This window comes from Sarcophilus harrisii, chromosome 6 (genome assembly GCF_902635505.1).
Source record: "Sarcophilus harrisii chromosome 6, mSarHar1.11, whole genome shotgun sequence".
In the NCBI taxonomy this organism is placed as follows: Eukaryota; Metazoa; Chordata; class Mammalia; order Dasyuromorphia; family Dasyuridae; genus Sarcophilus; species Sarcophilus harrisii.
Genome location: NC_045431.1, coordinates 232,647,233 through 232,661,098, shown reverse-complemented (window position 1 = coordinate 232,661,098; position 13,866 = coordinate 232,647,233). Strand labels below are relative to the sequence as shown.

The 13,866-nt window shown below is 46.4% G+C and overlaps 1 protein-coding gene across 1 annotated transcript in view; it reads left to right on the top strand.

The window, feature by feature from the left end:
• LRP4 (LDL receptor related protein 4) overlaps positions 1 to 13,866 on the top strand; it is a 64,428-nt gene that overhangs the window by 33,668 nt on the left and 16,894 nt on the right. Inside the window, exons 15-30 of the mRNA XM_031943806.1 lie at positions 659 to 835; positions 1,091 to 1,213; positions 2,861 to 3,069; positions 3,253 to 3,334; positions 4,500 to 4,605; positions 5,172 to 5,373; positions 5,535 to 5,724; positions 6,266 to 6,397; positions 7,097 to 7,237; positions 9,579 to 9,665; positions 10,099 to 10,270; positions 10,398 to 10,560; positions 10,710 to 10,935; positions 11,419 to 11,722; positions 12,237 to 12,455; positions 13,191 to 13,325. Of these exons, the coding sequence (XP_031799666.1) occupies positions 659 to 835; positions 1,091 to 1,213; positions 2,861 to 3,069; positions 3,253 to 3,334; positions 4,500 to 4,605; positions 5,172 to 5,373; positions 5,535 to 5,724; positions 6,266 to 6,397; positions 7,097 to 7,237; positions 9,579 to 9,665; positions 10,099 to 10,270; positions 10,398 to 10,560; positions 10,710 to 10,935; positions 11,419 to 11,722; positions 12,237 to 12,455; positions 13,191 to 13,325 (2,668 nt within the window). The remainder of the gene's footprint in view (positions 1 to 658; positions 836 to 1,090; positions 1,214 to 2,860; positions 3,070 to 3,252; positions 3,335 to 4,499; positions 4,606 to 5,171; positions 5,374 to 5,534; positions 5,725 to 6,265; positions 6,398 to 7,096; positions 7,238 to 9,578; positions 9,666 to 10,098; positions 10,271 to 10,397; positions 10,561 to 10,709; positions 10,936 to 11,418; positions 11,723 to 12,236; positions 12,456 to 13,190; positions 13,326 to 13,866) is intronic.

Sequence of the window (13,866 nt, the reverse complement as noted above, 5' to 3'; positions counted from 1 at the left end):
CAATAGCATTTAGTAAGTGTTTACCAGAAGTGTGCTAAAGTCAGCTGATACTGGAACTGATTGTTAAATTTTCACCGTGATCATTTACATCTCTGACATCAAGCACTAAACCAGAGTTTAGTTTATTGTTTTCTTGAATATATAGGGGAGAAAATGTTAATAATGAAAATTGAATGTAAAAGTGTGATTTTATAGACATGCATACATACATATATGCATATGTGTATATATATATATATATATACACAGATGTACATGTAATTTACTTATTTATTTTCCTTGTGAGAGCTGATTGTTAAATATTTATCAGCAAGCACAACACTGATATTTACTATGTATCAGGTTCCAGGCCCTAAGGTAGCAAATGGATTTACATGAAAGAGAAAACTAGTATCTGCTCCTGAGAAGCATTTTTGCTTTTATACTATGTTTCTTCTCCTGTGGAAAAAGCAGTTGGACTCGGTAATCCTAACATCCCTTTCAGCTCCAAGTCACGTGAACTCATTTGTCCGTTCCCTCTGGGTACTGGGAACTTCAGCGGAGAACAGATGCCCCACATTCTTTTTGCTGAGAGATTGAGCTTGAATTAAGTAGTGTTGGGTCCAGGAGCGGTGGCCCGCCAGGGCTCTGGCTGAGGGCATTCTGGGCCTTTTCACAGGCCTCCCACATCCCTTTGCCATCACGGTGTTTGAGGATAGCCTCTACTGGACGGACTGGCACACCAAGAGCATCAACAGTGCCAACAAATTCACCGGAAAGAACCAGGAGATCATCCGTAATAAACTGCACTTCCCCATGGATATCCACACGCTGCACCCCCAGCGCCAGCCAGCAGGTAGCCACCTTCTGGGCAGCCAGCCCAGCCTGCCCCTCAGCGCCTCCCAAGTTCTCCTCTGGAGATTTTCCCAGGGCCCCTTTCTCCAGGTGTCCTTGTCTTAGCTGGGGGAAACCCAAGGTAGGGACAGGCACGAGGCAGCTGCCCCCTCTGCTGGCGACTGCAAGGAGCGCATCTCTGAGCTCTCGTCCCCGCCGCCTCCTGTCCGACCTCTGGACTCACGGGGCGGCCTCTTAACCTGGGGTATTTGAGCAGGGAGAAACCGCTGTGGGAACAACAATGGAGGCTGCACCCACTTGTGCCTGCCCAGCGGCCAGAATTACACCTGTGCCTGCCCCACTGGCTTCCGCAAGACCAGCAGCCACACCTGTGCCCAGAGTAAGTGTTTGGCGAGGGGACGCCCAGCAGGGATTCTGGGGGCAGGACTAGACCTGTGGCCAGGGATGTGGAATGAAAGGATTCTGAAGGCTCCCAGCAGCTGCAGCTTTGGAGTCCCTAGAAATAGCTCGGGTTCTCCTGGGTCTTAGAGGCGAGCAAGACTTGAACTCGATCTTACCTGTTAGTCAGCATCTTTTAAGTGCCTACTGTGTGCCAAACACTGGGGATACCTGAGAAATACTCCCTGCCCTCAAGAAGCTTACAGTCCAGCAGGAGCCAACACATGGGCATGTATAAGTACCTTGGACAGATCACTTAACCCTGCTGAGCCTGTGTTGTGTGCTCATCTGTAAAATGGGTGTATAGGTACAGCTGCAGTGCCTCCTTCTTAGGGTTGTTATGAAGAGGCAGCGTGGCAGAGAGCAATGACTGGAGCCAGAGGACCATGGGCAGTCAGGAGGACTTGGGTTCAAATGCTGCCTCACATGGTTACTAGCTGGGGGCCTCGATTCCCTAGCTGTAAGTGAGAGATCTGGCCTTGACTCGGTGGTCTCTGAGATCCCTTCCAGCCCAGAATCTGTGGTCATGTCAAGGGAGGCGATGGGAGTAAAACTCCATGAACTCTGAAGTGGTCTGGCAGAGTCAGCTCCTGGCAGGAAGGAGGACGGCCAGACTGGCTTATCGTGCTACCGAGCAGCAGAAAGACTTTCCTGGGGGGCCATGTCTGCACGTCTGTTATAAAGGGGCAATTAGAAATTGGAGGGGAGCCTCCCACCCTCTATATCGATCTTCTCTAAACTTTGACATTTACATAAGAGTATTCCCGGCATCCACGGGGCACCTAAGGGTTCTAAGATCAGGGCGTTTCTTTCAACCCAGGGACCAGAGAGCTAAAACTGAGCCTACCAGTGGTGTTGAGCCATGGTAGAAACTTAGTCCATGTATGTCAAGGGACTATGAATGAATGAATAAATAAGTGACTTCCTCTATCCTGGGCCAGAGATCTCTTGAGCTCCTGATTTTTTTTAGCTTGTAAGCTCCTTTAGGGCAAAGTTGGCTCAGCATAGTGCCTGGCACATAGTAGGCGCTTAATAAGTATTTATTGATTCCCCGAAGGGGACAGTCTGAGCAAAGTTATAATCAGTATTTGCATTGCTGCATAAAATGTCTTGGTTAGGGTCACTCCTGTGTAGCCCAAGCCATGACTTGCTAGATTACAAGACTCCACAAGGGCCCAAGGCCCTTTTGCAGCCAAACCACTGGGAATAATGGGACCTATCTGGGGTAACTCCCCCTAAAACATCCATTTTGTGTCCTGGCAGAAGTCCAGGGAGGGCCAGGAAGCTTCTTCTCAGACTCAGTGCTTGGTAAACCTTCCAGTCCTAAAGTCAGCTATGATCGTTATTTTCTCCATTTGATCCCCAGATTTTATCTGACTCCTCAGGTTGCCCTGTGCCCTAAATGGGATTAAGGCTCAGAGTGTAGGGCAGTAGATGAGGCAGAAGGGAATGGGCACGAGGAGGTCACGTGGCCCCAGGCAGGTGGCGTGATTAAGCCAGATGTCACGCAGGTGATTGTCTGTGTCTGTCACTGTGTTGTTGAATTTAGAAGATTAAAAGAAGACCCCCCCTTTCGGCCTTTGATCAGGTCTTGACAAGTTCCTGCTTTTTGCCCGAAGGATGGACATCCGTCGGATCAGCTTCGACACGGAGGACCTGTCCGACGATGTCATCCCACTGGCTGACGTGCGCAGTGCCGTGGCTCTCGACTGGGACTCCCGCGACGACTACGTATACTGGACCGACGTTAGCACCGACACCATCAGCCGGGCCAAGTGGGATGGAACGGGGCAAGAGGTACGGGCCGGCCTGAGTGGCCACGCCCCGGGGGGAGTGTAGTTTGGCGTCAGTCCTCTCCCCCAAGTAGTTCTTCTGACGGCACCAGGTCTCTGGATTGTTGTCAAGCTCGAGGAAGGAGGGGGGTGGACCCACGATTGGCGGCTCAGCCCAGTTGGTGATACTGCTTTGCTTCTTACCCAGGTGGTAGTAGACACAAGTTTGGAGAGCCCCGCTGGCCTGGCCATTGATTGGGTCACCAACAAACTGTACTGGACTGATGCAGGTATGTGTAGCAAAGTAGCCACGCTGGTCTTGGAGAGCTCAGGAGACGTTTTTACCCCCAGGGTCATCCGAGCCCAATCCTAAGCCTTCGATCCATGTCCAAAAAGCCCAGTGCCTGAGGAAGGGGATCTTAACCTTTTTTATGTCATGGATGCCTCTAACAGTCTAACGACCTTTCTCAGAATCCTGTTTCTAAATGTAAAAATTAGAGTTGTACAAAAAGATCTTAGAATAAAGATGTATGTTTTCCCCTCCAGGTTCACAGACCCCATGAAATATATCTATATTCCCTTTGGGAATCCTCAGGTCCAAGTTAAGAATCCCTTCTCTGGAATAAAATGTGTTTAAAAAGCTTTTCCTGATACCACACCAGCCTCATTTTCCAGGATGATTCCACGTTCTCCCCTTTATACATTTATATTCCAGTCTGCTACATTTATTGCTGTTCCCCATACAGAACACTCCATCTCTTATTTCCATGTCTTTGAACAAGCTGACCCCCATTCCCGAAATACCCCCTCTCCTCATTTCTACAGGAAAAAATCCCTAGCTTTCTTTGAGGCTCATCCCATGGACCTCATCTTAGGCAATCCCAGCTGCTAGTGTCTTTCCCCCAGGAAATTACATTGCACTGATTTTTTATATTTTATATTTGTTTTTATCTGTGTCCATGTTATTTCCCCCAGTCCTTTCACCTTGATGGCAGGGCCTATCATCATTAATATTATTAATTAATAATATTTAATTGATTATATGTATTAATATTAATAAATATTTATTAAGTGAATGAATGGTTGTGGGACTGGTTAAGGAAGCTCCATCTTGGATTTGGGCATTTCCCAATCTGATTGTTTTTCCTCCATAAATGTCCCAAATGGATATTTGGGAGGCAAGTCAAAAAGGCAGCTCCTGATCCCTCTTTTCTCCCTCCAGTCACTGGTGTGGATGGGAGCTGGGTGGGAACGTCTACTGGCCACGCATCTTGCTCATCTGTGTGGCCAGCCGCCTTGGATCTTGGCATAGGAGAACACCATCGGTGCCAAGGCCCTTCGAGAAGGTTGGGCCAGAGCGGCTTTGCATACCAATTGGATGGGACCAACTGCTTTGCTCTCCATCTCTCCCTGGGCTCTGGGCAGCTGACATTTTTATCTCCCCCATCTTGGCAGGCACAGACAGAATCGAAGTGGCCAACACAGATGGTACCATGAGGACAGTACTGATCTGGGAAAATCTGGATCGCCCTCGGGACATTGTGGTAGAACCCAGGGGCGGGTAAGTCTCTCCCGTTCCAACTGTTCTCAGAATATAACTTGGCCTTCTCTCCTTTCCTCTTTCCCTTATCCCCCATTATTATCTGAATGCAATGGGACCTAGAATCATCAAATAGTAGGATCATGAGTTCAAATCCTTTCCCAGACATTTTACAACCCTGGGTAAATCTTGGATTCAATTACCTCATCTGTAAAATGGGAATAATAACACCTATCTCACAGAACTGGTGTTGAATTTCTTTGCAAACTTTAGAGTACTGTATTAAAGCTAGCTCTTATGATTATTTCTATCATCATAAATTGAGAACTTAGAGGCCACCTAATCCAGCCTTCTTATTTTTAGGATGAGGCCCAGAGAAATGAATTAACTCCCCACTTATTACACAGGTAGTAAGTGAGCCAGCACTTGAATTTGGTCCAATCACGCCAACTCCAGTTGGTCCCATACTGTTAAAAGATTGGAGCTGAAAAAGTCGATAAACTATACAACTTGTCTTCTTGAGGAGAATTGGATACCTTAGATGAGAGGAAGGAAAGAAGCAAAACACCTTTCTGGCCTATACCTAGGTTCATGTATTGGACTGACTGGGGTGCAAGCCCCAAGATCGAGAGAGCCGGCATGGATGCCTCAGGCCGTCAAGTCATCATCTCCTCCAACCTGACCTGGCCCAACGGACTGGCCATCGACTATGGCTCCCAGAGACTCTACTGGGCCGATGCCGGCATGAAGACCATAGAGTTTGCTGGGCTGGATGGGAGCAAGAGAAAGGTGAGGGAGGGCGGAGAAGCTCTGGAGAATGGAAGTTCTTTGAGGGCAGGGAAGGTTTTGGATTTTGTCCTATATCCCCCTTTGAAATGCTGGAGATAGTAAATAAGAGGCCCTACCTTTTTCATGTATGGAAGTGATGAAAAGTGTTGGGGGGTTGGCAGGTGCTGATAGGAACCCAGCTTCCACACCCTTTTGGGCTGACCCTCTATGGAGAGCGTATCTACTGGACTGACTGGCAGACCAAGAGCATCCAGAGCGCAGACCGGCTGACGGGGCTGGACCGTGAAACACTACAAGAGAACCTGGAGAACCTCATGGACATCCATGTCTTCCATCGGCTAAGGCCCCCAGGTGAGCAGCCTCTTGGGCCAATGCAGGCTGCTTCCTTACCCCCCTACACTGTTAATAAGTAGATGGATGGATGGATACATAGATGGACAGATGAATGGATATAGACAAAGAAGTGGATCGATAGATACATATATACAGAAAGAGAGAGAGAGAGAGAGAGAGAAAGGAAAGCATTTATTAAGTGCTTCCTAGTTTTAGGCACTTACTAAGTTCAAGAGATATAAATATAAGAAAAATAAAAAGATAAGACAATACCTGCTAATCCTCCTAATGGGGGTTAGAGAAAAAAAGCTGAAAAGCAAAGTGAGGATGTGGGGGCTGCAGGAGAATGAGGATTGAAGCCAATAGAAGAGTGACCATGATGTAAGGACATCATAAAATGGTGACCCAGGTGCAGGACTTACCAATCAGGATTGTCATCTCGGGGCGGTCATCTTCAGAGGGCAAAGGCTGCCAGTGAGGGGGTGGAGAAATAAAGTGGGAGAGGAGTAAAGTGAGAAGTGGTTCATTCGACTGATCTTTCCTTGTCCTCCTTCCCCAGTGCACACTCCCTGTGCTGTAGACAATGGAGGCTGCAGTCACCTATGTCTTCGATCCCCACATCCCAAAGGTTACAGCTGTACCTGTCCCACGGGCATCAACCTTCTGCCCGATGGCAAGACCTGTTCATCTGGTGAGTGCATAAAAACCTAAGATCTGGTGGGCTAGATCCAAGGATAGGGCCCAGTGAAGTCTAAAAAGAAATTCTTTGAATAGTCAGCCCCTCTAGAGAAGGGAGGAGACTTTAGGGAGCAGACAACCAGAGTGTTGGGGGCTTCTAGGAGAAGAATCTGAGGTGTTAGGACACACAGAGCACAGAGAGTTCGTGCTTCCGAATAACTCTTGAAAGCCCCATGAAAGAGAGTTTAGTTTTTTTCTACTTGGCCCAAAGGGCAGATCTGACACCAGTTGGTAAAAGTTGAAAGGAGAAAAATTGAGATGTGATATAAGGAAAAATGTCCTAAAAGTTAATACTAATCTAAAAAGGAATAGGCCACCGTGGGAAGTAGTGAGCTCCCCCACACTGGAGATCTTCACCACTGAAGCTGCTTGAGTATTCATTGTGTGTGTGGTCTAGTGGGGATTCTTTTTCAGGTATGGCTTGGCCAAAGGTTGTTGAGGTCACTTTTGACTCTAACATCTGTGATTTGGAGGAAGATGCTGTAACCTGGGCCCATGACTTAGGAAGAAGGAAACCTCCATCCATGCTCTTTGAGCTTGAAGGGTAGTTAGTTGCTTGGGGTATCTCTTTCCACCCACACCTGAGCAATTTCCCTGAAAGGCAGGACCACGGACAGAGGCGGTTTTCATTGTACCATCTCAACCATTGCAGGTATGAGAAGCTTCTTGATCTTCGCCAGGAGAATAGACATCCGCATGGTCTCCCTGGACATCCCATACTTTGCTGATGTTGTGGTGCCAGTCAATGTCACCATGAAGAATACTATTGCCATTGGGGTGGATCCCCAGGAAGGTCTGTATTGCTCCCTAAAGGGGGGTGGGTAAAAACTCTATTCTTCACCCTAAAACCAATGGAGGCTCTTTTCTTAAGCTACTACTCAGAGTCTGAGATTTGTCTGGTCCCTCTAACTTAACTCATGTGCCCTTTCTCCATAGCATCTATTTGTCCCCCAAAATTTTGTCTACAATCTTTGATCTCTCCTGCTTTCTCTATTTCATATCTCTGGATTTCTGCATCACTCAGAATAGTGTCCTAGATAGTTTTGTCTGACAGTCTCTGATTAGAATTTCCCATAATTTTTACTTCTTTTCCTATAGGATAAATCACCTTCTTAGGTACTAAAGTTAGAGGGATATTTTAGAGGGGGTAAAGCTATTGGGTAGCCGTCAATCAATCAATAAGCAATTTTGAAAATGTAAAATTTTATTCTATTTTTTATTCACTTTTTCTCTCTTCCATTCAAATCCCCAATTAAGGAAGCAAAACAAAACAAAACTGTTGTTAGAAATACATAGTAAAGCAAAGCAGGTTCCCTCATTGGCCAGGTCCAAAAAGAAAAAGTCTCAATCTGCACTCTAAATCCATCAGCTGTCTATCTGGAGGTAGACAGCGTGTTTCATGATGAGTCCTGTGGAACTGTGATTGCTCATTATTTTGGTCAGAATTCCTAAGTCTTTTAAAATTATTTTTCTTTACAATATTATTGTAATCATATAAACTGTTCTCTCGGTTCTGCTTATTGTTCACTTTGCATCAGTTCATACAAGTCTTCCTAGGTTTTTCTTTTTCTTTTTTTTTTTATTATTATAGCTTTTTATTTACAAGATATATGCATAGGCAATTTTTCAGCATTGACAATTGCAAATCCTTTTGTTCCAACTTTTTCCCTCCTTCCCCCCATCCCCTCTCCCAGATGGCAGGTTGACCAATACATGTTAAATATGTTAAAGTATAAGTTAAATACAATATAAGTATAATGTCCAAACAGTTATTTTGCTGTATAAAAAGAGTCAGACTTTGAAATAATATACTATTAGAATGTGAAGGAAATAAAAAATGTAGGCGGACAAAAATAGAAGGATTGGGAATTCTATGTAGTGGTTCATAGTCATCTCCCAAAGTTCTTTCTCTGGGTGTCGCTGGTTCAGTTCATTACTGCTCCATTGAAGCTGCTTTGGTTCATCTCATTGCTGAGGATGGCCACATCCATCAGAACTGATCATCATATAGTATTGTTATTGAAGTATATAATGATCTGGCCCTGCTCTTTTCACTCAGCATCAGTTCGTGTAAGTCTCTCCAGGCCTCTCTGAAATCATCCTGCTGGTCATTTCTTACAGAACAATAATATTCCATAATATTCATATACCACAATTTATTCAGCTATTCCCCAACTGATGGGCATCCACTCAGTTTCCAGTTTCTGGACACTACAAAGAGGGCTGCCACAAACATTCGTGCACATACAGGTCCCTTTCTCTTGCCCCTTGGTTTTTCTGAAAACACTCCTTTTATCATTTCTTAAAGCACAGTAGTGTTCCATCACATTAATATACCATAACTTATTCAGCCATTCCCCAATTGATGGACTTTCCTTCAGTTTACAATTCTTTATCATGACATTAAAAAGTTGCTATAAATATTTTTGCATTTATTAAGTGAGCATTTTGATAACCACTAGGAATATAAATAAAGGGAAAAAACACAATTCCTGACCTCAAGGAGCATTTGAATGTAAATTCAAATGAAGAAAGCAACATGAAAATAACTAGTTATATACAGCATATAGACAGAGTAGATGGGAGAAAATCTCCGAGGGGAAGGCACTGGCAGCTGGGAAAGAGTGCCTGGGAAAGGTATCCTATAGAAGGTAAGATTTGAGCTGAGTCTTTTTTTTTCAAGTCACTTAATCTCTTTCTTTTTTATTAAAGCTTTTAATTTTTAAAACATATGCATGGATAATTTTTCAACACTGACCCCTGCAAAAAAAAACCTTGTGTTCTAAATTTTCCCCCTTTCACCCTACTCCCTCTCCAAATGACAAGTAATCTAATATATGTTAAACATGTTAAAAAATATATGTTAAATCCAATATACACATACATATTATACAATTCTTTTGCTGCACAAGAAAAATCAGATCAAAAAGGAAAAAAATGAGAAAGAAAACAACAACAAAAAGAGTGAGAAAGCTATGTTGTGATCCCCACTCAGTTCCCCCAATCTTGAGCTGAGTCTTGAAGGAAGTTAAGAGGCAGAGTTGGAAGGAAGGGTATTCAAGTGAGGCAACCACAAAGGCCTTGGAGATGGGACCGGATAGGAATTGAGGCTGACCTAGATTTTCTTCCTTCAGGAAAGGTTTACTGGTCAGACAGCACGTTACGTAGGATCAGCCGGGCCAACCTGGATGGCTCCCAGCATGAGGACATAATCACCACAGGTGAGACTGACCACAACCAGCCCAGTGGGATACAGAGAAGGCTGGATTTGGAGTCCAGGGCCCAAATTTGAATCCTGACTGCCATTGACAAATCCTTGCAAAATTGAGCATATCATCTACTATTTCTGTTTCCTTATCCATAAATGAGAAAATTGAATTAGATGAAGAGATAGTGTGGTCCAATGGAAAGAACACTGGGTTCAAAAGCTTGTTCCCTGTGTGAGCAAGTCACAGGTCTCCTGGAGAGTCACAAAGGATCCTTCCAGATGTATGATCGATTACCTCCAAGATCCCTATTGACCCTAAATCGATGCTTCTGTGAAAGCTTCGCTGGGATTTTGGTTGGGAAGAGGAGTTGTGGGGGCTCTGGCAACTGCTATACCTTCCCTTTGTTCTGATACAGAACCTTTTGTGATCCCTTCGGTCTTTCCAGGATTACAGACCACCGATGGACTGGCCGTGGATGCCATTGGCCGCAAGGTGTATTGGACAGACACAGGAACCAATCGGATTGAAGTGGGCAACCTTGATGGGTCCATGAGGAAGGTGTTGGTGTGGCAGAACCTGGACAGCCCACGGGCCATTGTTCTGTACCATGAGATGGGGTAAGACCAGGAAAAGGGGCCTCTGGGGCTCTGGGGACTTGCTTGATTTTATTCCGGTTGGGCACTGGCCACGCTTTCTGGCCCACCTGGAGACACTCGCTTCACCTGGGGCTTCTGCATCCCCCAGGTCTATGTACTGGACAGACTGGGGGGAGAATGCGAAGCTGGAGCGTGCCGGGATGGACGGCTCAGACCGCACGGTGCTCATTAGCAACAACCTGGGCTGGCCCAATGGGCTGACAGTGGACAAGGCGGGCTCCCAGCTGCTCTGGGCGGATGCCCACACTGAGGTGGGTAGCCCTTAGTGGGGCAAGGGAATAAAGGAGGGGGAGGCATTCTAGCCCCGAGGGACCGAGGGAATCCCAAGCTAACTGGTTTAAGGACTTCCTGCCCCAGCTGTCTCCCGCCCTTTCACATCCTCTTCTTCCTTCCACTTTAGCGCATCGAGGCCACCGACCTCAATGGAGCCAATCGGCGCACACTGGTATCGCCTGTTCAGCATCCCTACGGCCTCACCCTGCTCGACTCTTACATCTACTGGACAGACTGGCAGACCCGGAGCATCCACCGTGCAGACAAGGGCACGGGGAGAAACGTTATCCTGGTGCGAGCCAATCTTCCCGGTCTCATGGACATCCAAGCTGTGGACCGACAATGGCCGCTGGGTGAGCTGACTACTGGTGCTGTCTGTCAGAGCTTTCCGGGGATATCCAGTGAGGGCCCAACAATACCTTATTGCCCCCATTTTACAGAAAAGCAAAACTCAGGGCGCTAAATTGACTTGCCTCAATTGCTTTATTTGAATTCAATAGATTGGAAGCTCTCTGAGGAGAGAACAGTTTTTGTCATTTTTGTGAGATATAGTGCTTGGCACACAGTAGGTGCTTACTAGATGCTTATTGAGTGATTGCCTGACTGCTTTCTAGTGTCACATGGTATTCCCTCTGTCTGTAACCATAGTAATAAGAGCACGGGTCTCCACTTGGCCCAGGACTCCTGGAGTCATCCCAGAGGACTCCCCTTTCTGCTCCACCTATGGAAATGACAGAAGTTAGCTGCAGAGGACCGAACACTTATGACCTGGAGCTTTTTGGCTTTGGCCAGGGCTCTGCACTGGACACTAATCCTGCTGTTCCTTCCCCCGTTAGGCACAAACAAATGTGGCCCAAAGAATGGTGGCTGCTCTCACCTGTGCCTGCCCACGCCTTCTGGCTTCTCCTGCGCCTGCCCCACGGGCATCCAGCTGAAGGGGGACGGGAAGACCTGTGACCCCTCCCCAGAGACCTACCTGCTCTTCTCCAGCCGGGGCTCCATCAGACGCATCTCTCTGGACACCAACGACCACACGGACGTGCACGTGCCCGTGCCGGAGCTCAACAACGTCATTTCCCTGGACTATGATAGTGTGGACGGGAAGGTTTATTACACGGATGTCTTCCTGGACGTCATCAGGTAGGAGCATCTGGGCCCTCGAATGGTACCCAAGCCTCCCTTCTTCCAAAGTGGCTTTCCCTTCCTCCTGCAAAGGGGAGATCTCGTTTTGAATGGAGTTACAAAAGGGCCAGGACTTGGCGACGCACTGGAAACTGGACAGTCGGTTCTCCTCCTGATTCCTGTGTTATGTTCAGGGGCAAAAACATTACACTTCGCCAGTCTGTGACTTCCTGACAATGGACCATGGCCTGAACCCCTGGCCCATGGGATACTATAAATTCATAGAGACATTCTGTCCTGGTCCCTACTTTTGTTCTCCCTTACAGGCTTCAGGAATTATTAACCTGCCTTCTGCCCAGACCCCTACACTCCCAAATTTCAGGGAGTAGCTTTGGGGCAATAAATCTAGGGGGCATTCACTTCTTCTAGTTGTTATTATTACAAATGTTAGTGATTGTTATTGGGAAATTAGCTGTCAAATGGTCCTAGTAAAATCCAGCCCCTCCCCTAAGCCTGGATTCATGTCCCCAAGGCGAGCCGACCTGAATGGCAGTAACATGGAGACCGTGATTGGGCGCGGGCTTAAGACCACTGATGGCCTAGCAGTAGACTGGGTGGCCAGGAACCTGTACTGGACAGACACGGGTCGGAACACCATCGAGGCCTCGAGGCTGGATGGCTCCTGCCGGAAGGTGCTGATCAACAACAGCCTGGATGAACCCAGGGCCATTGCTGCCTTCCCCAGAAAGGGGTAAGTCTGAAGTCAGAAGGGGGAGCCAGCAGTGTAGGGAGGCAGGGCAGGTGGGGAGGGCCCTGGCACTGGGAAAAAGAAACCTGCAGTAGCCTCTCTGGAGATTCCACCCAGCCCAGAGTTTCTCCACTTACTAGGAGCTTCCTCTAGGGGGCCATGAATTACACAAGCTTCTTTTTTTATTTTTTTATTTCTTTTAAAAAGACAAACGACTTTATTAACTCAACTCGACTTTATTAAAATGACTTTCTTTTCTCAACCTAATGTTTTGTTTAATTCATGACTGATGGACTCTATACAACAGCTCGTGCATGGCCACAATTGAGCAAGTGTCTGCATTTAAAAATTCTTAAACTGATTTTTTTCCAGTAAAATGTGTTTCCTAATATATAATATGGCTCTTCTGTAGATATTATATGGTCCATTGGGGAAAGTTCTTTTTTTTTTAATAAAGCTTTTTATTTTCAAAACATATGCATGGATAATTTGACAAGATTGACCTTGCATAGCGTACACAAGCTTCTTCTTGCAGCTGTGTGTCCCCCAGAAATTATTTAAAACTTACACAGTACGAGGATGAGTCTCCTAACTCCTCCAAGTTCTCACGACCAAGAACACTGTTCCATGAGGAAGAATATTAGAGAGCCACTAGTTTTCCCTATCACCTCACCACGCCCACCACATTCAGACACTCTCTTCTGCCTCTGTGGGACTCACCCGGCTGCCTTGGCCTAGGTATCTCTTCTGGACAGACTGGGGCCATCTGGCCAAGATCGAGCGGTCAAACCTGGACGGCTCCGAGAGGAAATTACTCATCAACACAGATTTGGGCTGGCCCAATGGCCTCACCCTAGACTACGATACCCGAAGGTGAGCATCCTTGTCAGACGCTGGGCGGGAAGGGTGAACGCCAAGGAATTCCAATGGCCATCTCCTCCTAACCCAGCAGCCCATTCTGAATTTTATTAGGGAATTGGAGAAGAGGAAAGGGGGGGGGGAGAGGGAAAATCAGAAGCACCTGCCTAGAATAAAGGGGGAAGGAGAGAGAAAGTCTGAAGCTGTTAGTAGCCATGCAGAAGTGAAGAGGTAGAGTTAGAATAGAAGTCTCTTGAGAGCAGGCACTATTTTATTTTTGTCTTTGTATCTCCAGCACTTAGAAAGTATGTTTTACTGTGATTTAGTCATTTTTCAACTGTGTTCAATTCTCTGTGACCCCATTTGTGGTTTTCTTGATAAAGACACTGGAATGGTATGCCATTCCCTTCTCCAGCTCATTTTACAGATGAGGAAACTGAGGCAGAGTGAAGTGACTTGCCTAGGATAATGCAACCAGTCGATTTCAGAGTTAGTTGTTGAACTCAAATGTTCTTGGTTCCAAGGCTGGCTGTTTATTCGTGATGCTATATACCTT